The following is a 24,037-nucleotide window of genomic DNA, read 5'->3' as shown; positions in this document are numbered from 1 at the left end:
GTGATCCTCTTTCAGAGAATCATTTTGTTCTTTTCAAACACATTACAGTTAGTCTAGCTCAAATGATGGCAAATATTCATTAGGATCCTGTGGAAAGTTCCTGTTCAGATCCAGCTCCTTTCTGTGATTTGTTCTGGTGTGATCTTAGATTCTTCAGGGCAGTTTTGGTGAGATTTCTTATTTTTATGAACCAGGATCTGGTTTTCACTGAAACACACTGATAGTGCATCCTGGGTTAAGCTGTCCATTTGTGCAAATTAATGTTTTATATGCTGAAAATATTATATCTCTATGTAGTCCCTGTTAAACTAGCAACAAGTTATCTGTGTAAAGCCTGTGAGCAGTCCTGATCCCTAACATGTGCATGGAAGAATATCTGGTGTGTCCTGATGGCTGGTGGATGAGTCTGATCAGATAGTGAGTCTTCTGTTGTTTTGCTCAGGTGCAAAGATCAGCTATCGAAGAAGAAGGAAGTGTTGTATTAATAATATAATGAGAATGGGTCTGTTCCAAGGCAGATAAGTTGTCATTGCCCAGAAGATAATTCTGTGCTGAATCTAGAGCAGATGTCAATAGAGACTGCTTAGCTGAGCTTTTGAGTGTGAATGTGTTTAATACTGATGGGCCAGGGTCTTCTGCGAATTCAGTGTTATCTGTCAGGATTACAGAGAGTATGTTGCAAAAAGGCAATGTGAGCTGAAGACAGAGTATTTTTAATGGTTAAAACAAAATTAAAGCAAGACATGACAGATTTTGTGACCTCAACTTGTGGGGGATCTTTCTCCACACTGACCCTTCCAGCTAGATCGGGGAGGTCTTAGCTGGTGCCCAGGCAAGGCAAAGGCTCTTTCTAGAATCCTGCGCTGACAGTAGGTCCTTCATGGAGAGCAGTAAAGCTCTGCCTGGGAGGAAGCACTGCTGGGAACACTGGAGGGTAGACACGGGGCTTAGTGTGACTAGGCTACTTGAAAAAGGCAATTTATCCTTTACTGAAGACTTACTTAGATTAAAAATCCAGCCAGCATACTGCAGTACTTCTGTCTCAGAAAAGGTAGAGAAAGAATGGCAATACACCTTGTTTGGGTTGAAGAAGTTTTGCCAGATGAGCTTGTTGGTCAGGCAGCTAAGCAGAGGTATGGCAATGCAGTGGCTACTGTTTCCACATGGGCTCTTTTCCCCTACTTCCTAATTATGATTTCTTCTTCCTCTTGCCTTATTCATTGCTTTGGGTTTATTTCTTTCTTCCCTTTTGGTTATTTGTTCATGCAGAAGGTCAAAGCTTTAAAGGTTATAATAATACCCGTGGAGAGTGTTCAGAAATATTTCATATCATGGTATTTCCCCAAGTTACCTAACACAGTACAAAAAAAACCCCAAAACACTAGCACTTCCTTGTGTAGGTTGACAGCCAGACAGTTCCTCTGGGAATGATGTGTCCCTCCCTTACACTACTGTATTGTTGTCTATTGATAACATAAAATTATCCTAGGGTTTCTCTAAATTAAATAGAAGTTTTAAGAATACTGGAGTTATCTAGAGAAATCCCAACTAGCCTAAAAAATAAATAACTGAAAGTGTCAGCTGTCTATGCTATCCATTATTTAATGAGCAGCATCTGTATGCATATTTCAAATATTTGCATACCATCAATAGGATGTAGCCAAAGCAGATGCATTGCAGACACAGTGTATTGAGACTTTAATCATAATTCATCTAAATGTAGCAGGGAGTAGTCTGACTCAACCTCCTTATACCATTTGAAAATGCAAGCTTCAGACTTTGAGATACAACTATAAATGAACATACTTATTCCTTTGAGCTTCTGACTATCGTGTTAATAGTTAAAGGGGGCTTACTTAAAGGATTATCTGAATCTACAAACATCCAAAGGGGAAACATATTAAATAATATATGAAATGTCAAGTGCAGTGAAATGACACTTTTAAACAATTTTTAGTCACACATAAATAAATGACATGTTCCTTCTTAGTTGGACAACATCTATGTTCAAAGAATCAACCTGATTCTTTATGTAGAAACATAGATCTCTGTCTACAGTGTGCTGTATGGTAAAGTACCGCTTTCTGTCTCAGACATTGTTAGTCTCTGTTTTCAGCATCAGCTAAAAGGCAGCTTTGCAATGTTTATGCAAATGTTTCTGCCATTTTCTTTATTTCAGCCAAATTCATAATATTTTACAAGTATTGATACCACTTGAAACCTGCTTGGTGTCAATTTTTAAATGAACATAACCTCTGCATCTCAATTAGATGTTAGTTCCTGATGTTCCTACCGTGAGGGGTGTGCAGATTACATCCGTGTTCTGACATTGCTAACAAAATGTTCTGGTTTTCTGTAGGAAATGCTATTAGGCCTATTGCCCTGCGCGCAGTGTCTGCCATAGCCCGTGCTCTCCCAGAATTTCCCATTTTAGCAACTGGAGGCATCGATTCTGCTGAAAGTGGGCTCCAGTTTCTGCACAGTGGGGCTTCTGTTTTACAGGTACCTTTTTTTTCTTTAAAACATTAAAATTAAAGCAACTGTGATTAAAACCATAAGGTATCTTCCTGTCAAACATTAGTATAGTGTGTGTGGGAGGGGTTACCATTGAAAGGAATTTTCATGTTTTTAACATGTTTTTAATCTTCATCCTTCTTACTAAGACATTCATTTCAGATGGAGGAGGAGGAGTTGCCAAAATAAGACTTTGTGTCTCATAATACCGGTCTAGGAAAAGGCTAGCCATGAGTGTTACCACTTCTTTTCTCTGACCTATAGGATTTAAACTTTAAACATCTCTCCCTTGTCATACAAATAAGGCTGACACAGACTTAAGTTTGAGCTATCTGATCTTCCTTTTTCTCAGTTTTTTTCTTTTGCAAAGAGCCTTTTCAAGGGGAGAGGGATTTCAAAGAGCACTACTTTAGTCCCACTGGCAGCCAGTTTAAAGTAATTCTTGTTTATCTGGACATCTGTGTCCCTTAAGCATGTTTATTGGAACAGGAGGTACAGAGCTGCACATCCTGCATATGGTGCTGGCATTGCAGCCCATTGCATTGGACTGAGGAGTCAGACTGTGTGCAGTAGTTGAGGGTGTTTACATTGCCTGGTGGGTTGTTTTGAGATCCTGGCCAGACTGGCAAGGTTAGTTAGCCCCTGTCATGGAAGGAGGCCTTGGTGGCCTGTTTTATGGGCACCAGGAAATTGGTCTGCTCTACTAGGCGTCTCAGGACACCATTGCAGCATACATGTTAGAATGACTGATAAGGAACAGGTGGTGGTTATGTTATATTATTCCGTTATGTATTTTTACATTCTGGTGGATACTCATCCCCTTTACCTTGTAGTTCCCATCATAGACAACAGCAGCTATGGATCCTGTGGATATCGACTTTGTGTCACTCCGTGGGATGACTGGAGTGATTTCATTCCCACAATTCACTTTGACATTAAAATTTGATTCAGTGTGACCATCCTTTCTGCACAACTATAGTGACTGCTGAGATTAGTCATTTGTTTGCTATGTTTCAGAAAAAAAAAATAAAAATAGGCCAACTCAATGGTTTGGTTGTTTTTTTTAATGCACATCAAAGTTAGCATCTCTAGGAGCTGAAGTAGGAGGCTACTGCTTTTTTATAGACTTACTATGTTCTTTGGATTTATTAATACAATTTTTTTTTTTTTTTTTTTTTTTTAGCTTGTATTAGAATGCTTCAAACTCCTCTTTTCCCACAGACAAACAAAAGATCAGCCTGCCTTACACAATGGTCTGAGAGCTTCTTCCATATAAATACTGGTTAACAGTACAAATTACAGTGCAGCATTTGTCTATTAAAAAGTAGGATTGGCAAGGGAATGTTTTTAGTGCTATAGATTCATTTCATTTGTTATTGCTAATAGAGCTGCAGTTTTGATGGCTTTGTCTGTAGCATTACATGATCTGAAGTACACAGAGTGGAATGATTTGCTGTTCTATGTCTCCTGTATCTGTTTCTGGATGACTAAAAATGAAGTTTTTATATGTCATTTATGCCCTTTTCTTTTATGTAGTGTGTGTAGCTGTTTGGTTTTTATTAGTTCTTTTCTTTTTTGATGGTTTGCCACAATGGTAATGGGAACTTCTGAAACATAATTTAATGCAGACATCCCAGTCAGTGCTCAAGAGAAATATTGGATTTACAAAACATTAATTATTGTTTTCTTTTTAGTAATAATCAAATTCTCTGGAACTGGCTCCCAGAAATTACTTGGGTCTATATTGGTCTTCTGCTCTTTACAGAACAATTTCTCTTTGCAACAGGTTTTTCTCAGAGATGGTGAAAAGACTCTTTTCTTGTCCTTAGGCTTCACCAGTTTAACTTAAATAATCTCTAGTACTGATTTTAAACTCATCTGGATCAAATCTATTCTCAGTTTGAGTGGCTTATTTCTGGTTCACTAAAGTAGGGAAGTAATTTAAAATAATCTGAGATAAATGGATTCTAAAGCCACCGTGTAGGTAAGGGTCTGAACTAGTTCAATTACATTTATTTAAAAATAAGCCTTTAGTAAACTTCATGCAAGATTGTGAGTACAGGCCATAAGTCTTTCCCTCATCTAGGGAAAGGCGAATGGAAGGGAGAGGGAATTGAGTAATCTCTATAGACAGCCTTACAAGAAATACTCTTGACTGGGACTAGACTGAAACTTTTATTTGCTATGCTCAAGCAAGATATATTGTCATAGACGAAGACAGCCTCATCTTCATAGGCCATCTCTGGAACCTAATTAGGATTATGAGAATAATTGTTGTTCTTTTCCTTCCTAACAAGGTCATACAAATAGCCGGCTAATATACTTTTCCCTGAATCCCAGTCTCTCTCTCACATGTCCTTGGTATCAAATGCCCAAGTTGTTCCTTCTTCAACAGTCAAAACCTCTGTTGTTTATTGTAACAGCCTTGACAGTTTACTTCTGCTTTCTCAGTGCCAAAATACAGAGCAATACAGAGAATTTGGAGATCGAATCAAATAAAGTGATCTATTGAATGATTCAGTATATTAAGATTCAAGATTTAAGTAGGTAGAATTTGGGACTGTACTGGGGGAATTACATATGCATCCCATAGCCTTATCTTAAGTATCTGCTTTGCACACTGTTGGAGATAGTACTGAACAGACACTTGGATTGACGCAATACTGCGCATTTTGTGATCTTACTTGATGTTTCCAAACCCACAAGGACACCTTATGACTGATCCAGAGGCAGGAAGACAGCAGCCTGCACCTTGGTGGTGCTGGAGTGAGCTCTGCACTCAACTGTGCTGAATGAGCAGTGGTCTCGAAACTTGGGAATGGGTACTGCCACTGCTGTCACTGCCCTGTTACACAGAATAGCATTCCTCATTAGCAGTATTTTAAAAGGGTAGGGAATGTCAGTTCATCCAGCATTAAATGCAGTCCAATAGCAGTAAGCAGTGCAGGTTGTACTGACGCATCCACGGACCCTGCTAAAGAGCCTGGGAGAGCAACATTTACATGGCCATTGGGCTTCCCTTCGATTTGCCTAGACAAGAGTCCTGGGTCTTCACTGCCATGAGAGGGTGACGATTATGGGAAAAGATAATACGAAGGCTTTGTGTGAGTTGATTTAATTGCAGTGTGGCATATCTCTTAGAGAAGAGGTTTATAAATAATAAATGTACCTCAATTAAAAGCGAGATCAGGTTTTCCTCTGCAGCTATTTCACCTGCAATCAGTTGTCCATTATTTTTTCCAATTGCTTTTATTTTTAAAATGCAGGGATTTATTTTCCATTTACAAAATCATACACAGAAATGCAAGTCAGAAATCAGGTGGTAAGCCATATTTTGATATATGCTGTAACCACTTCAAGTGTTATTAAGCAGTTATGTTAGGGAATGGTTTTGGGGGAGAGTTTCAGTATTCAAAGTGTGTTCTTTAGGAGATGAAGGGTAACATCTTAGTGTCATTACTGGCAAAATGTCCATGTATAAGAAAGTTTTGCAGCAGGTATAGAAAACAGACTGGAACATTGTAGTCAGTAGTATATGGGGTTAAAATTTGATACAGCAATTTAACAGAGCATTCTTCCACTTTATGGACTTCAGAAACAGTTGCAAAAAGACCTCCCTTTTTAAAAATTTTTCTTTAAAAATGCTGAAACTTTTCAATCATTCCTCAGCTGATTCCATAGCACTATGCTTTTTTGTAACATACCCAAATCCACAATCCCTTTTCAGTACAGGCATGAAATTAGAAAAAATAACTTTATTTATGGAGATAATCCTGCACTCGTTGCATACCAAACCTCCAGAAATGTCTAGCTGCATCTTTCTGAGGTTCAGTTCATTACTATAGGCTTCCAGTGAGGCTGAAGTATTTTTTTTTCAAGTAAGCTTTTTTTTAAAGCCACAATTTATCAAAACAAGATGTATATCGGATTTTTGCATCTTCTGCATCATCTATGTGATTTACCATGTCACACTGATGGTTTGTTAGATTTTTACAAGGCTTTGAAAGAGACATACATTTTTCAAAGTCATCTTGCTGTAGGAAATTAAAAATGGAGACAATTATAGAAAATTCCAGTGGAAAGAGAAAATGCATTATGGAAAAAGCAATAAAAGCGTAAAAATATTAAAGTAAAAATCAGTTCACAGTAGCCTGCATGATTGAATTGTAGATCAATATTGTGTAGTTAATGCATTAGCAGTAGAGCATTAATTTGCAATTACCACAGGTGATCTGATCCTCTGTGTTCTGTCCATTGACATAAATGACCTTTTGTTGAAAAAGATTCTGTAGTCATTATTTCTAGCAGATGTAACAAAAAAATAAGGTAGAACAAAGAGGTACTTTCTGAAGTATACTTGTTTCATGGTGGAGTCTCTTAACACTATATTCTGGTATAGAATACTTTTGTAAATCTTGACTATTGGTTATTAACATGTAAAGAATATGACTTCCTTTTCAAACAACTTTCTTTTCTTACAAAGTATGGAGGTCACACATGTCCACTACTGGATGTCTATAAGGCTCTCTACTTAGCAGTGGTTTAAAATTCACCCATATAATGCTGCTTTCTAGCAGGGCAGCCTGTAGCTTTGCCCCAAGCCCTGTTTCAGATCCACCTTCATCCGTCTCCATCTCCCACTTGCGTTGAATGGGATGTAGTATCTTGCAGTCCTGTTCTTAGAGGCAGTGTGCTCTTGTCCTCACCATGTTGTGTTCAGCCCATGCACACCTGCTGCCTCTGGACCTTGTACCATGACCTTCCTTATCTCTCATGCAAGGGAATAAGGTGGGAATATACCCCACCTCAGAGACAGAGCCATTGTGCTGCTGGATCTGCCCCATGCCCTTTTCTCCTGCCCCACATGAGTTGAGTGAGAGACATCAGGGATCTAAGGAAGAAAAAAACATTCTGGAAGTATGACAGTCCATGATAGTAAAGCAATAGGGGTATTTTTTGCCTCTGCAAGATAAAATCTGCCTCCAACACAGAATGCTGTTGTTTTTATGAGACTACTTGTGTTTTTTGTAATGTTATCAAGGAGCATTCTCGTTGATGCCTCTTTGGAGCCAGACTCTCAGGGATTTAGGACAGTTTGATTATTATTTTTTCTTCAGCAGGCCTTTTTACTGAAGCATTTAGCTGAGGGATTTTTATAACAGCAGGATGGCCCTTTGTGTGTGAATAAACAAGCTTTTCTATCACAAAATAGTGGAACTTCAACTATGAGAGAGCATTGTTATTGTATTTGTGCAAATGTGAAACCTTGTGAGGAACCCTTCCACATGGTATAAAATGCCCTAGTTATCAGCAAGGCTCTGAAAATATAATCACTGAAATGACAGGGAAATAAATACCATTTCATAAACATTATGTCACATCTTGATGTTTAGATGCTACCACTTTCTCCACCCCAATCTCAAAATAGCCCCCCCAAAAACACATGAAGTAAGCATGTGCTGTAATAATTTATCACATTTTTCACCATTAAAAAAAAAAAAAATTCATTAAGGTCCCCGATGCAATTTCTCTATTATTTTTTTTTATGGCTACAGAACAAAGTAGAGAGCTGGTTCTCCATGCACTTAGTTAGTGTTTTTTAAAGCCCATCTCAGTGTCCGTTCAACTCAGTGAAGACACTGATGTTTGAGTTAAGTAAGGACTACATGAGGCCAAAAACTTCTCATTCAGTAATTATTGTGTATGCCATTTAATGGTAAGGAGAGTGAAAAACTAAAAGAAATTGAAATCATGGAAGTGCCAGAGTAGGACAGTGATGGAGCAGGTCCTGAGTTTTACAATTCCAGGTTTATACTGATGACACTTGGAAAAAAATTTTGTTTTACAATGAATAGCAGTGATTTTGAATGGAGAGGAAGGGCTCAGTCTTTCCTTGTATATAATCTGATCTCTGTGTGAGGAGAATGTAGTCGGGTAGGTGGCTACAAGTCTTAAACAACCACAGGGTGCCACTGATGTGGCAGAGCAAGGCTGGGCTTCCGCTGCCTGGACTCGCCAAGAGCCAACCCTTCCTCTGCCCCCAGCCCATCCTTACACCAGCGCATGGGGGAACAGAGGCTGAAGGCTTTGCTTTGTGCCAGTTGGAGAGTGCTCCACTGATGGATAAGCCCGAGAACTGGCACACTTTGGCTCCAGCTGGACACCATGAAGTTTCTGATACAGGCTGTGGCTTGAGGATAGAAGAACAAAACCTTTCTGTACAAAGTTGTCCATTATACAGAGAAGTTAAGAAGCTGGAACTAATTCTTCTGTCACCAATTAAATTGATGAACAGTAGATTGCTGGACGCAGTGGCAGGCCACCAGAATGCGAGATAAAATTCTTTACATCCACCAACAATTTTAAGGAAAAAAACTACCACTTAAGGCAAAACCACTTTTCAGATGAAAGTCCTTTGACTGAGATAAATATAGTCTCATGTAGAAATAGCAGTTTTTAGCCTGTATTCCCAAAGAAATGTATGTATTTGTATATTCTTTTGAGTATCCTCAGTCACATTTGAGCTTTGTGGACATTTTCACTGAAATTTGCCAGAAGATAGAAAGTGTTTTGCTATAACAAGTTTTGCAAAAACAAGGAAGTCAGGCAGAGGAGAGCATACCTGCATTCCTTCACTGTAAGCGCGAGCGCACTATGAGCTCACCTTTATTAGACCTCTGAGAATCCACATGGGACAACGCTGTTAGGGCCGTGTCAGCCACAGGAAAGGCTTTAATTGGCAGTCACACCTTATTAGACGTCAGAGAACCCATCCAGGAGACACAAAGCTGCTGGAAGCCAGGTATCATTAGCTCCGCTGCTCACAGAGCTGCGCGCTTAAAAAATCTTCAATGGATGCAGCGCTGAATGGAGTGGCCCTTCTCTGCAGAGCTGAAATTTACAGTACATGCAGAAACAAAAGAGGGAACAAAGTGCTGTTTGAACATGTCGACGTAAAATCAAAAGGAAAACAAATGTGAAAGAGAAGAGTTGGGAAAGACATACTCAAGCAATCACTTCTGATAAACATTTCATTATTTTCTGCTTTTTTCTTAGCTCAGTGCTAATTACAGAAACTCAACCTGTTCTCAACTGTCTGTCTGTCTTCACTAATAAAAAAAAAGCCATTAGAGGACTGCCACACTTGCTCCATTACAGATGCTTGGGATGGAAATTGCTAATTGATAGTGAGAATTTTCTGTGAGAATTCCTTTTAATAGAAATCAGAATTTGTCAAACAAAAACTAGAAAGGTTTTTGATTGTAGTTGGAAAAAATATCAAATTAGAACAGGTTTTCATTTTTTATTTTTACTTTTATTATCTTGCCACTTTTAATGAAAATTTGCAAAATTCAAATCAGCACATTGTAAAGTTACATTCTAAACTCTAAGCTAATAATGCCTTTTATTTTGTACTGGTTTGCAATAGTTTTACATTTTATTTGGAGCTGCTTAGGGGATTTATCTATTAGCTTTCCTTTATTTCTTCTCATTTCACCAGCTAGTAAATGAGGTCTGCATAGATAGGATTGTTATTTCATAAATTTGTAAGAATGAATTCAAGCTCATTCTGTAACAATTGCTATTTGTCATTCTTATAATGGATTCTCATGCAAAGTAGGTTTAACTATCACTGAATGGTAATAATTATTTAATAACAATTAGATCTCAATTGAGTATCAATTCAAACTCTGTCCTATACCAGTCACTCCCAGCCTTTGCAGAGGATTTGTTCTCTGCTCATATACCTGGGAACACTGAGCCTGCTTCTCTTTTCCCTTATGCCCAGGTGTCTACCCTGCTTCCCTGGGTCTGGTGACATAGGGACTTTAAGGGTTGAGGAGATGTGAAGAATAATTGCTTTGGCAACATGTTCTCTCCATCTCTCCTAAGGGTCCAAAATATTGTTTGTTTTTCCAAACACTGATGTGGATTCATGCTGCTGCTGTCTTATATGAAATAGCACAGAGCTGTCCTCCCTGTAGATAAAACCACATGGTGTGAATTGACATCAAGTGAGTTTTGTTTAAAAGTTTACAAAGTAAAAGCAACATGGAGATGACTTTTCAAAAGAGTCTCAGTTAAGTGTTGAAGAAATTGTGGGCAAGTTGTCTTACTCAGCACATGTTGCTTTCAGACATGAAGCTAGCTTTGTTACAGAGAGGGTTCCCCTTGTGTACCAGTGTGGAAGTAACTGGAAATTGAATCCGAAAATGTACCCAGCTCCTTGCTGGATATTGAAAAAGTAAATAGAAGGAAAGATAAGCACAGTGGAAAATGCTGAGTTTCTTTTTTTGTTACTGCCATCTCCAGTACTTAGGGAAACTCCTATGTTTTCTTTTAAATTATATATATTGTAACTGTAGGGGACTTGTTTTCCAAAAAGGGAAAACATAAAACATTCAGGATTGCAAAGCTCTGCTGTCAGAGAAGTTTTTCTCTGAAACATTATTGGTCATACAAAGAAAATATGCATCTGAGAAATTTTCCTTTTTGTATTGTAGCAGCTCCACTGATCTTTCAGAGGCTGTAGCTGGCAGTGAAAGGAGAAGGGAGAGGAAGCAGTGGAGCAGGCTGTGCTCAGGGAAGGCACAGTCCTGGCACCCACGCCAGCACAGGTGTGCACTGCCGTGCAGCTCAGCTTGGACACGGTGTGGGTCCAGTTGGAGTTTGGTGACTGATCTGCCTGTTTTCCCAGGGATAGAAAAATCTTTTTTCTGCCCAGGAAAGAGGGAGCAATTCAGGAATATGGGCCCTGATGCCCTTTTGAAGTTTTTTTTCCTGCTACAACACAAGCCCCCTGACAAAGCTTGATCTGGCTGCTGAGAGTCCTTTTATCCATGCAATCTGAATGAAAGAAACAGAGAAACCATTTTTTCTGAAGCTGGCAGTACGTTTAAGAAAGAGTTTAACTTCCTTCAATATCTGAGTTATGTCACTGCTTTTCTTGCTGATATTTATTATTTGGAAAGAGATAGGTAAAACAATCCCTAAGGAAATGTGAAAGTGGGTTTTTATCTCAGACACGAAGGACTCAGAGGGTCAGAACTATTTGATTCACATGAATCTCACTCTTCAATGGACACAGCAGCTGCTGCACAAATTTGTACAGGCAAGCTGATAAAGGATGAAAGTAATTTTAGCTGAAATAAAATGTGAGAGTACTAGAGGGAAAGACTCACAAGGATGAGGGGTTAATCATTGCAAGACTGAACTGAGGTTCCAAAATGGAAAAATTGCTTTTCTGTTTGATTTTGAGAGGTCTGCAGCTTTCAAAATTCTGGTCACAGGAGGATGTCCCTCAGTAGATGGTTCTCATTAGAGTTTGTTGAAAACTTCTTTGAGGAAACTGTTTTTCATTGACAAATTTCATTTAATCAAAATAGATCTGGGTTCAAGTCCCTGCTGTGTCTAATTCAGAGTGTCCTGGGTTGAAGAATGCTGAAGCTTTACCCTGGATACATTATGAATTAATGAACCTGAGTATTAACAATGATCAGGAAATTCTGTTGTTCTGTCACAGGGAAGTTTTAAGGATGGAAAAGTTTTCCAGTTTAAACTGAGAAGCAAAATTCTGAAAATGTGTCTAATTAACATATTTAAAGAAACAAATTTGAGTGAATCAAATCTTTGTTTCAATCATTTTGCAACATATTTTAGTTTTGACCTTTTCATTCTGATTAACTTGGATTGCAAGAGACATTTTCAAGTTAAATGGAGCTGTTGTATTCCATGTTGTCAAACAGCACATATTGGTAATTCTGAAACTTTTTCCACACATTTTTTAGAACACAGTTCTTTTCTGAAAAGAGTGTTTTCCTAGAACCACGCTCACTTCTGACAAATACATCCTTCCAAAAATGGAATAATGGACCAACTCCAGTCCAGTGAGGATGGCTTTCCTTTTGGTTAGCTCTCAGAAAATAAAATCTTTAAAACTTTGCTATCTTTTGAATAGATGTGTTACATTACTTGATGACTTCGAACATCAAACCACCAGATCTGAGTGACTTAACTGATATCTGCTTTAGAAATATCTCTGGAGGAGCTGGAGGATACAGCTCATGGAAATGGGTTGAGTAAATCTACATCTACCTGGCACAACTGCTGATGCTGTGCCAGCAGCTGCAGAACCTCTGGGAGGACTAAAGGATTTCGTTTTCCACAACAGTATTTATAAGAGACAGCTGAGACCTTTGGGTATTAATAAATGAAATATGAAGTGATATTCAACATAAATTTAAAGATAGTTGTAGAGCCTCTATATGTGATTGGATTGTTAACACAGGGGAGTTAGCTCATCTGCTTTCAGAGATATCTTTCATTTTGTAGATCTACAGTACAATGATACTGTTTTCTATAGATGGCTGGTTATGAGGCTATTTCCCACAGTCCTCAGTGCTCAAGGCATGCAGAATCATATTTGTTTTCTTAGGAAAGATGATCACGATCAGCACTTTTATCAGTGTGTGTGCCCACCTACTGCATGAAGGTCCACTTTGTAGTTCCAAGAACTGACAGAATGCTTTAGTGAGATAAGGAAATGTAACCATTCCTCTAGGAGTGGTTGACAGGGGAAAAAAACCCAACAATTACCTCAGGGAGCCTTCTGAAAATTCTTGATTTCTTCTGCATTTCCCCTCTCAATGACATGGGATACAAAATTGCATCATTCAGAGTCCCTTGATAAGTACCAGTTTCCCACTCCCAAACACCCAGTTTAGCTATTTAGATCAAAGATACATTAATTGGCAGAGAAGAACTTAAGGGGAGGAAAAATGCATTTGAGTAGGCTAGGAATTAATGCATTGGATAACATTCCTAAAGGATTCCTTACAGTGCTCTTATCCCCTGCCGTGCCCTCGTCTGATAAGTGGCTAATGGATTCTAGGCTTTTTTCTCCTCCTTCATTGTTAGCCTCTCACAGTTGCCCAAGATTGCTAGAGTGCAATACATGAACAAGGTCTATCTTTCACCCCCAAAAATCAGGTACTTCGGGGTCTCTGCACCAGCAGGAGTAACCATCATGATGGTGCTGGGGAGGCTTTTCATTACAGGCTGTCTCAGGAGGCTGCTGTGGCTCCAACACAAGCTGTGTGGCTCTTCTTGCTGCCCAACAACTGCATCCTTATTTCCTTACCTGATGTCCCTGCCTCAGAACCACAGAATCACAGAATCATCTAAGTTGGAAAAGACCTTGAAGATCATCCAGTCCACCGTTAACCTAACATTGACAGTTCCCAACTATGCCATATTTCTAAGCACTGTCAACCTTACCCTTAAACCCCTCCAGGGATGGGGACTCCACTACCTCCCTGGGCAGCCCATTCCAATGCCTAACAACCCATTCTGTAAAGAAATGCTTTATCTAAACCTTCCCTGGCACAACTTGAGGCCATTACCTCTTTCCCTGTTGCTTGTTACTTGGTTAAAGAGGCTCATCCCCAGCTCTCTGCAACCTCCTTTCAGGTGGCTGTAGAGGGCGATGAGGTCTCCCCTCAGCCTCCTCTTCTGCAGACTAAACACCCCCAGTTCCCTCAGCCGCTCCTTCTACGACCTGTGCTCCAGACCCTGCACCAGCTTCGTTGCCCTTCTCTGGACACGCTCGAGTCATTCAATGTCCTTTCTGTAGTGAGGGGCCCAAAACTGAACACAGGAATCGAGGGGCGGCCTCACCAGTGCCGAGTACAGGGGTAAGATCCCTTCCCCGTCCCTGCTGGCCACGCTATTGCTGACACAAGCCAGGATGCCATTGGCCTTCTTGGCCCCCTGGGCACACTGCTGGCTCCTGTTCAGCCAGCTGTCAATTAACACCCCCAGGTCCCTGTCTGACTGGCAGCTCTCCAGCCACTCCTCCCCAAGCCTGTAGCGCTGCTGGGGGTTGTTGTGGCCCAAGGGCAGCCCCCGGCATTTGGCCTTATTGAAACTCCTCCAGTTGGCCTCAGCCCATGGCTCCAGCCTGTCCAGGTCTCTCTGCAGAGCCTCCCTACCCTCGAGCAGATCAACACTCCCACCCAACTTGGTGTCATCTGCAAACTGACTGAGGGTGCACTCGATCCCCTCGTCTAGATCATCAATAAAGATGTTAAACAGGAGTGGCCCCAAAATCAAGCTCTGGGGGACATCACTCATGACTGGATGCAAACTGGATGCTCCCTAAATGTCAGCTCAGCTCTGCTTGGCACTTTGTCAGTGTTATGTTGTCCCGTTGCAGAGAGGACCCAAGCTAGACAGGAGATAGAGCTCCTATCCCACAAACTTGTCTTGCATGGGCTGGAGACCTTCTCCTTTTAACTCATTTTGAGCTCCATTACTTACTGACATTAGCCTATATTTCTGATTAGAATGACAAGCTTGTCTGATGAATTCACTTGGAGTACAACAAAACAACTGAAATACTTCATTATTGACACCCACATGACATCAGACCATCCAGTCTTTTTTTAAAATATAGATTTCTTAAGCCCTGTGTGAGTGGTTGCCTATGCTGCACAGCCTGGAGTTGTTAGCATCTTTGAATCTTTCTTCTGTGTGTTGCCCCTCGGGTGTCACTAGTAAGCCCTCAGCTCATTAGGCCTTCAAGTCTAGGACTCAGTAAAAAAGATTATGTATTTTTTTCCCCACAATTCAGACAATTCATAGATGTAATATTTGAATCCTTCAAACTGCTTTCTGAAAGCTGTGCTAGACGTTGGAACTAATAGTAGTTCATTAGTTCATGTATATTAGATCAATTCTAATGTTTTAAAAAGGCTATCAGCTATCACCCAAATCAGTTTTGCATCTTGATCCAGTGTCTGAAGCCTTGTTAAGTAACAGCCCATCTGCTAACCTATAACTCTAGAGTCATTTAAGCAGCTAATGTGAATGAATCAAATCATTCCATCTGTACTGTATCAATATTTAGGAAGCTTATTCTTACTTACGAATTTGTTCTTTAAAACAAAGAATCTCATTTTTTTCCAGAGAGTGCACCACATTGTCTGATGATCCACTTCCCCTAATGTTCTTAATCCTACAACCCTCTAGCAAAATTAGTAATTGCTGATAGAAAGGATAATTTAGGCTATGCATTTAATGTACTGGTAAGTCAGTGTTCAACAAGACATGAGGAGGAGGAGCCATTGTTACACAGGCAGTTTTTCCATAGACATTGGTATCTATCCTGAAGATTGAAAGTACAGAAACCCCTCTCAGAGGAGATTTTATTTGTCTGCTTTAGCTCATGTTGCAGCTCTTGCCACATTATTATGAATACCGTGTCAGACAACTAGTGCTGTGTGTACTACTTCTTATTTTGTAGATCTCAACACATCTAAATCATTGTACAGGGGCTAGAAGACATACATTTTCATTTCCATAGGCAGGAGCTATGCAGCATATAGATTGCATAGGCCAGAAAGATCTCCCTTTAAAGTCAGTTTTTGCTAGTTGTTTTTGAGAATTAATTTTTAATTGTATGTATGTCTTACCCAGATTACAGTCATGCTCCTGCCCAATGCAATAAAATGAAGATTCTTAAGGCGTCGTTTCATATGAATACCCAGGTGGGCACAAATAGAATCCTTCCTAAAGCACCTTGTGTTCATTTACAACTTCAGTCTTTTTCCACCAGAATCTTCATCAATAGACACTAATCAAAAAGCAGTAGCCTCAACTATACATTGAAAAACAACTTAGAGTCATTCATAAATGTTTCTCTAACAGGAAGGTGGATTTATGTCTCCATACTTATCAGGAATAATTTTTAGTAGAAAAAGGTTCTATAAAAAGATAATAAATAATGCTAAAATTGGAAATATATTATAAAATCAAAACAGTATATCTTTTGCTTACCATTTGGGTATATCAGTAAAAATATTTCAAAGAAGCCAACCAGATTAATGGAAAAGCAAAATTATTAATCCATTGTAACACCTCTCACAGGTATCTCAGAGAAATAGTTGTTTATTCCCTTGCTATAGTAAGAATATTAGAAACTGTGAAGTCAAAGGCCTATTTCCTAATCAGATGGCATTTTGAGAGCTATTTTATTTAGAGATCCTATGCAGTTTAGAACCAAAGCTGAAATAAGTCTCCGTCTTCAGGGGAAGCAAGATGGCATTCTGCTAAATGCTAGAATTTTATCATTTGAAGGGAAAAAAAAAGCAAAAAGAAAGCAGCCAGTGAGACCTAAGAATATAAAAGCATTTGGGATCTCAGAAGAGTTTAAATCAATGCACTGCCACAGTTACAGCACAGATGAAAGAGCCTGCTGTCTCAATTGCCAGGAAACTACTTAGAAACTCTCACTTTGATTTTTTTTTTTTTTTTTTTTTTTGGTAGTCCGTTACATTACCACTAAATGCAATATATGGGGACATCACTGCTTTGATGTTGTACAGCTACAACAAATGGAAACTAATATGGTAGAACAGTCAAGCTATGTGATTTGCGTTTGTGTATACAAATATATACCCATCAATCTTCTTACTTTGAGACCGTGTATCACTGCCACCCATCTGCCTCCTTACTGTTACTTCTGTTTTCATAAAAATGGCAATTATTTTACACCCATATTCTGAAGAGAAATACATATATTTCAGAAGGGTGTAAAAATTAAGATTTTTCCAAGCTATTGTCTCCTACTGCAAATTCATTCTTGGCAAAAGGGTTTAAAAGTGGTCTGAGACAATTTCAAATAGGAACATGACTGCTGCCAGACATTGCAGTGTTCTTGTTCTCACAGATGTAGTCACACCAAGAATACTTAACACTTCTTGCAAAGCAACATGTTATTAAACAGGCTATATTCTCTGACCTGCTCCAGTCTTTTGCAGTGAACTAGCAGTATACCAGATCATAGACATACTACCTCTTGCTAGTTGAAAGCACTGTAGGGAAGAACTGATACAAACATGCCTAGATCTGCATCTCCTCTACCACATCTGCTGAAATCCCTGCTATTGACAGAATAGAAAGAATGCAGATGGAGACTGGGCACCATCTTCCACACCATCACCTGTCCAGCTGAGATTTCACCATGTAATAATGAGTTTATGTAAAAAGTGGGGTAAGAGAGAGTGGACAGAGTGATGCCTGAAGAAGAGTGCATTGTTTCCTCTTTCTAGTGGTACAGAAAATATTTTCTCCTCTGCAACATCCCCCAGTAGGAAAGTGCATGCACAAGACTGAATAGAAATTGCTTTAGTGGGTGATCTGGCTGGAAATGTCTCAGTCACTTTGTCCAGGTTCTGCACAAATGGCACAGGTCTTCCACATGATCTGCCATGATATGCCAAAGTTTGGGCAGGAACCACATTAATTTTTGTAGGGAGTGAAACAAAAATTAAATGCAATGTCTGGGTATATTTTCCGTTGCTCCTAGAAACATAGACCATGGACAAAACTTTAAAGGTCTTACATAGACAGAGCTCTCAGTAAATGGTGTAGGGGATTTGCGTCAGCAAAGTCTTCAGAAACTGGCATGTCTTGGTTGTGTAATGATTCTGCTAACAGCAAAGGCATGTACAGTGTTTTATAACTGATGTGGTAGTAGCTGTCACCAATAGTGAACTACTTCTTCAAAATATATGTTAAAAGTTTCAGTGATGTGAATGATTAGTAACAATCATGTAACCTTTAAAATTATTTTTACAGAATAATAATCTCCTGACAATTTACTCCAGTTCCTCAAGTATGATTTGTAATGGCTCTAGATCCTTTGACAACATTAAACTTAGTATTTATATTTATTTAGTAATAGAGCAGACAGTTCATTTCTTATGCAAGACATCAACAGGGACCTTTGCATGACTCTCCCATCATTGCATTTTGCAGAACAGTTTTACTTAGAGCCTTAGCCTGTGATTCATTTCACATCCCCATTCCCCAGTGAGATCATTTGGTGTATGTTTGATTTACCAGCAGCAAAGCAGGCATCATGTCTTTTAGTATCTCAGACATGTCTGTATAGATTAGAATTGTAATCCACAGTTGCAACTTATACTGAACAGTTTTAGTTCTCAGAATACTGAGAGCACGATATAATTGATCACATATGGCATGTTGGCCTGCTTGTCTCTTTTGGGACATAAGGGGCAATCATTGGAGTCTGGATCTGGGGGAAAGAGGAGGAGGTCAGATGTTAAAAATGAAAGTGTAGCAGTTCTACTGCCAAGGCAGAGCCGAGCAATGCAGTAAAACCAAGCTTGTGCAAAATTATCTGTCTGTATATTAGTGCAATATGAATAATAAGTTACCTTTCAAAGCAGGAAAAATGTAGTACCTTTCTCTTCTAGCCCGAGTTCTGGTCCAAACCTAGAGACAAACACAAACAAGACAGCAGGACAGGACTTGTCAGCAGGACAGCTAACAACTTCATAGTGACCTGGACCTCACTCTGTCCCATAGGTTGCTCGCAGGGCCTGTCTCTCATCTTCAAAAGAAAAAGCTACTTTCTACCTAAACGTTTCAGGTGAAGGCTTAGGTCAGTGAATAGTTCAATGTTAGTTTACTCATAAAACAGATTCACTTGGATTATTTAGGATCAAGGGATACTAAACAGGTGCCATGCAAAGTCCCAGCACTACTGCTTGCCAGAACGGGGACTGATGACCCACGTGAGTAACTGATCTGCACTTGCTCTGTTTCTTACACTTGTCCATAAGTGGTTTCTGTTGGTCACAGGATACAGACTGCTGGTCTGGCACAATATGACCATGTGTATGTTTTCAGTTGTGAAGTTACATTTTTCTTCAGGCTTTTGCTTCAGGATGTAAAGGGAAGCACATTTCACTATGTTTTTTCGGTAAAAGCATGCTGCTGAGGAGATGAGCAGGTAGGGCTGGTTGCAGTTCAGTTTCATTCTGCTGCTCCAGTCAGTGTGCAAGGCAGAGATCCACTGTTACAGCAGCACCCTGCTCGCCTTTGTCTCCTGTTGAGGTGGTTTAATAAGACATTAAATGAGAGGTGGTAGCAACCAAAAGGTAGTTCCATTTTAAATATGACCATAGGTGGACTGCTCTTCCTGCTCTTCACCCTGGGAAAATAGATACCAGCAGAAGAGGGGACGCAACGTTTAGCTTTGAAAGGGAGGGGAATGCCTGTTCCCATTGCAAGCAGCAGGATCGAAGTGGGAGCATTAATGATGTGTGGAGATGGATTGGTTCAGTTCTACATTTTTTCCGGATGCATGAGTTTGAGTCTCACCTGGTCTATTGCCCTGCCACTTCTCTTGTGCTGAAAAGAGGGCACAGTGTCATTTAGGCTGGTGATTCAGAGGCAGCCAGGTATGATGCTAAAAATCTCTCTCTGTGGTTTAGAAATTGTTATGGCTGATGGGTCAGGGTGACCTTTTATCTTGACTTTGTTCACCACCTTTTAAAATGCAGCAAAGGCTTCTACTGTGATTCATGGAAGATACTGTAAGCCTAAAACACGAATCTCATCATCTGATGTGTGCAACATAGAAATTTCAAAGCTCAGAATGTTTTGGAATTTGCCAAAAGCATGGCAAAATTATTTATATTGGGTTTGTATGTGTTAATGTTTGAATCTCTCTTGTTCTAGGAAAGGCCCATAAACATAAGCGCTTGCTTTTATCACAGTGAAATCAGTGAAAGGCACATCTTTTGTTAATTATCTGCACCATTGGGCACCATAGTCATAAGGCTCCTACAGAAGAGGAGTATCTTCTGAAACCACTTGCTAATTCTGTTTCTAAGTCTTTCCATTTCAGATAACATTTTTTTTAGTGCAGAGATTTACATTTTTCTTTAAAAATTGCATTTTACCTTCAGTTCTGGAGCCTACTTGACTTTCCAGGGGAGGCAAACAAGGCACTGCACATAGACTCCCAGGGATCAAATGTTAGCTCTTAGTGTGATATCATCTTCTGCACATTTTTATATTATTGCTGTTCATAACACTGCACCACAAGATGGAAAACAGTAAAAGCCTGTATTTATAAGGTTATTACAGGTATCCTCCAGTGTATCTCATGTGTATACACTCTGTCAAAATATTTCAGAATTTTGACAACAGCACCTGAACTTGTTTCAAGTGACATGACATGACTTTTAACCGTATTTTTTTACAGTTTTAGTATTTTTAAGAATAGCTAATAAAAGTGTTACCCATGCACTAAAAAAATAGAGAATCCCTCGGTGAACAAAAAGATTTAAATAAGCATCAGCTGAGTTGTGCAGTTAAATAACCTGTACAGGAAATTATTATGATGTTCTCTATAATTGCTCTGGAAAAAAAAAAAAAAGTCTTGAAGTCTGTGGAAGGTGTAACAGACCTAATTAGTGCCCACACTGTTTCTCCAGAGAAACAGATTTTGTATAATGTAAATGCACTGCATAGAAAATGTTCTTGTGCTTATTTTACAGTTTGCCCTTATTTTTCCCTCATACAGCTGTAGTGTATGGTATTTTACAATGTGATGTATACCTGTCTTCAGAATTGCAAGTTGTATTATCACTTCTGAAATGTGAAAAACAATTATATATTTCCTGTACTTTTTAAGTGTCAATGTCAATTATGATCCATGTCCAAGGAGCGTGGATGTGTTTGTTCATGTGCACACATTCATGTTCTAAAATAGGTGGCTATTTCATTGGTGTGTTCATTATGTGTGTATGTAAGTGTAGATATTACCAGGAGCATTCTTTCTAGCTTTTAGAATAAAAGCTGAATCAGAAACTGATACACTCACATATCTGGAATTTCAGAGCATTTCCAGGGACTGACAATTAATGGTACTCAACCAACCTTGCACCTCGTCACTGATGGATGATTAGAGTTTAGCTAATGAGAAGGTGTTCAGAGAATAGTCAGGGATTTTTTATTCACTTCTCAGTTTGATAGGGGATCTCTGGGTATAAATCTGAGTCAATATCCACAAAGTGGTCCTGAAGAATCCTTATAAATGGTCAGACTGTTCTCTGCTGTCAGTAGTTTTGTGTTTACATGTTAAGCTCTGAAGGTCAGGGTTCATTGCTTTATATGTTTATAAAGCTGTACTGCTATCTGTGTTTCTAAAGTATCTAAAATAAAGTGGCCTGGCCTCCCAGTACCACTGAATGGCAAATGGTGATTAGCAGAAGGGGATTGTGCTGTTCTGTGCCTGGCAACGCTCACCCATACTTGGAGGTCAACTTAACTCAGCTCTTTACTGAGACACTTCTGTTGTAGCCAGATTATTCTCAAGTGTATCCAGTGAAAGGACAAGAGGCAATGGGCACAAACTGGAACATGAGAACATGAGAAATTCCATTTAAATATAAGAAAAAGCTGCAAGGGAGATTGAACACTGGACCGGGTTCCCCAGAGAGATTGTGTAGTCTCTATCTTTGGAGATATTCAAACCCTGACTGCATATGGTCTTGGGTAACTTCCTCTAGTTGACTCTTCTTTGAGCTGAGAGGTTGGACAAGACAGTCCCTAAAGGTGCCTTGCAACCTCAGCAAGTCTGTGGTTTGTTTGACTGGGACATAACTGGATATGTCTGTGCTTGCTGAACAGAGCAGGCTGAGGAATATCACTGCCTGTCTGCAGGCAAAGATCTGAGCATAGCTGATGGTTTGCCAGTGTGCTTGACATGCTCAGCATCAGTGCCCTGGAAGGCACACTTGGGACTGGGCTTGCAGACTTACTTCTAAACAGCCTTCAGGTCTGGTCTAAGAGCTGCCATAAGGAAACCTAGGCGTAACTAGTGTTATTAAGTCCTTTTTTACCTGAACTGCAGTGGTGGTATCATGACATAGAATTATGCAGCCAATTAATACCCTGAATTCTTGTACTTCTTTCTCAGTGAAATTGCAGGAAGAGTCACCTGATAATTGGTAAGTCCAAAGAACTTGCTAATTCCATATGCTCCTCTGCCAGGATATAGCTGATAGCTGGCTTACATTTCATAGGTGTGCAGTGCAATCCAGAATCAAGATTTCACTGTTATTGATGACTACTGCACTGGACTGCGAGCTCTTCTTTACCTGAAAAGCATTGAGGAACTTGAAGACTGGAATGGACAGAGTCCTGCAACCATGAGCCATCAGAAAGGAAAGCCAGTACCTAGAATTGCTGATCTGATGGGAAAGGTTTGTTATTTCATTGTCATTCCTGTATAATGATGCTATGTCTTGGCTTTGAATGCAATTCCATAATCACTATATGCAGTTTCTGCTACTTGCCTTGGTCAACCACTACTGCTGTCACAATTTGTCACCAAGTCTTTTTCCTTCTGAGCATTAACAAATATCTGAAGGCAACTCAAGAAGATGAACTTGAAATGACTTGATACAGGATAACATTTTTACTATAAATATGATCTCTCCACTTTATTCATAACATCATGTCTTTTACAAAGGTGTAGGATGTAAAATTACACAGTTCTAGAACTGCTTGTTTTAATGAAACTCAACTTGATTCAGATTGATATAATATTGTGCCAGAAGTTCCTGGGTGTTCCAGCCACAGTGCAACATTCAGGAGACATGAAAGCCCCCTAGCACTGGACCTGACCAGCTGAGACAGCTTGTCACAAAGCAGCTGTTAGTTGGAACACTAGATCAGGTAGGAGTGGCTCTTTGATCACTGTACCTGAGCATCCCATGGTCTTTCATGTGTGCTGACTCCTAAACCCCCTACAAGGCAGGGAAGTTCCAGATGAGGAACAGTGACACTGAATAATTTAATATATTCTGGAAGATCATTTAAGCCTAGAAAGTCTGTGATGGAATAGGAATGTGAATTATGGTCTCTCTGAAATCCTAACCTCTGGACTGTCTTTCCTCTCTGCTCTAGTAGTTCCCTGCTACAAAAGCATCTTTGGAGATTTTTGCCAGATGCATGGGATGCAGCCGCCCCAGTACTGCCCACTCCTCCACCAGGACACTGGCTGATCCATGCTGAGAATCAGGGAGGTGTAACTGGCTTCCCACTGATGCCCTACTGCTTACTGCTCTAAGCAAAATACCTGCACAGCAGGGAGGCTGAGCTTTTGTTTCTGGTTACTAGAGGGGATCACTTTGAAGACTGATTTCAGTTATACATCATGCCTATTGATTATCCTTCCAAAAATCTGATATAACACTGTTGAAAATGTTGTAAAAAGTAAAGAATTACAAAAGAATAGGATTTGGAGTGTTAGACACCTCCAAATCTCTGCTTATCGTTGCTGATGACTGGAGTTGGATTTAGCAGGAGATTAGAGACTCCTATATTGTTGTTGTTCTCTGTGGAGCTCTGAAAATTATAACATTACCTTCCAGGAGAAAAGACAATCCTATTCCTAAAGCTCTGGATAATACGCTGCTTAAAAATAAAACAAGATATAAGCAGTTTCATTTTCATCTACTTATGTTAAGCAGTTAAACCAAGCTCACAGGGTTATATCTAAAATTCCTTCCTTTAACACCTGTAGAAACATACACAGCATTTCTAGCTCATATAACAGAGATTTGTTCCAATTCTTCTTTAAAGCCTCATTCAGCATACTATCTTTGTATCACCTTTGTATTTTACAAAACAGACTATT

At 39.5% G+C, this 24,037-nt stretch overlaps 1 protein-coding gene across 1 annotated transcript in view; it reads left to right on the top strand.

The window, feature by feature from the left end:
• The window catches only part of DPYD (dihydropyrimidine dehydrogenase), a 369,160-nt gene that overhangs the window by 295,461 nt on the left and 49,662 nt on the right, over positions 1-24,037 (top strand). Inside the window, exons 18-19 of the mRNA XM_074907341.1 lie at positions 2,360-2,502; positions 22,419-22,598. Coding sequence (XP_074763442.1) covers positions 2,360-2,502; positions 22,419-22,598 — 323 coding nt within the window. The remainder of the gene's footprint in view (positions 1-2,359; positions 2,503-22,418; positions 22,599-24,037) is intronic.

The sequence above is a fragment of the Athene noctua genome, chromosome 5 (assembly GCF_965140245.1).
Source record: "Athene noctua chromosome 5, bAthNoc1.hap1.1, whole genome shotgun sequence".
Classification (NCBI taxonomy): Eukaryota; Metazoa; Chordata; class Aves; order Strigiformes; family Strigidae; genus Athene; species Athene noctua.
Note: the sequence above shows the minus strand (reverse complement) of the source record. Positions and strands in the feature narration are given on the sequence as shown.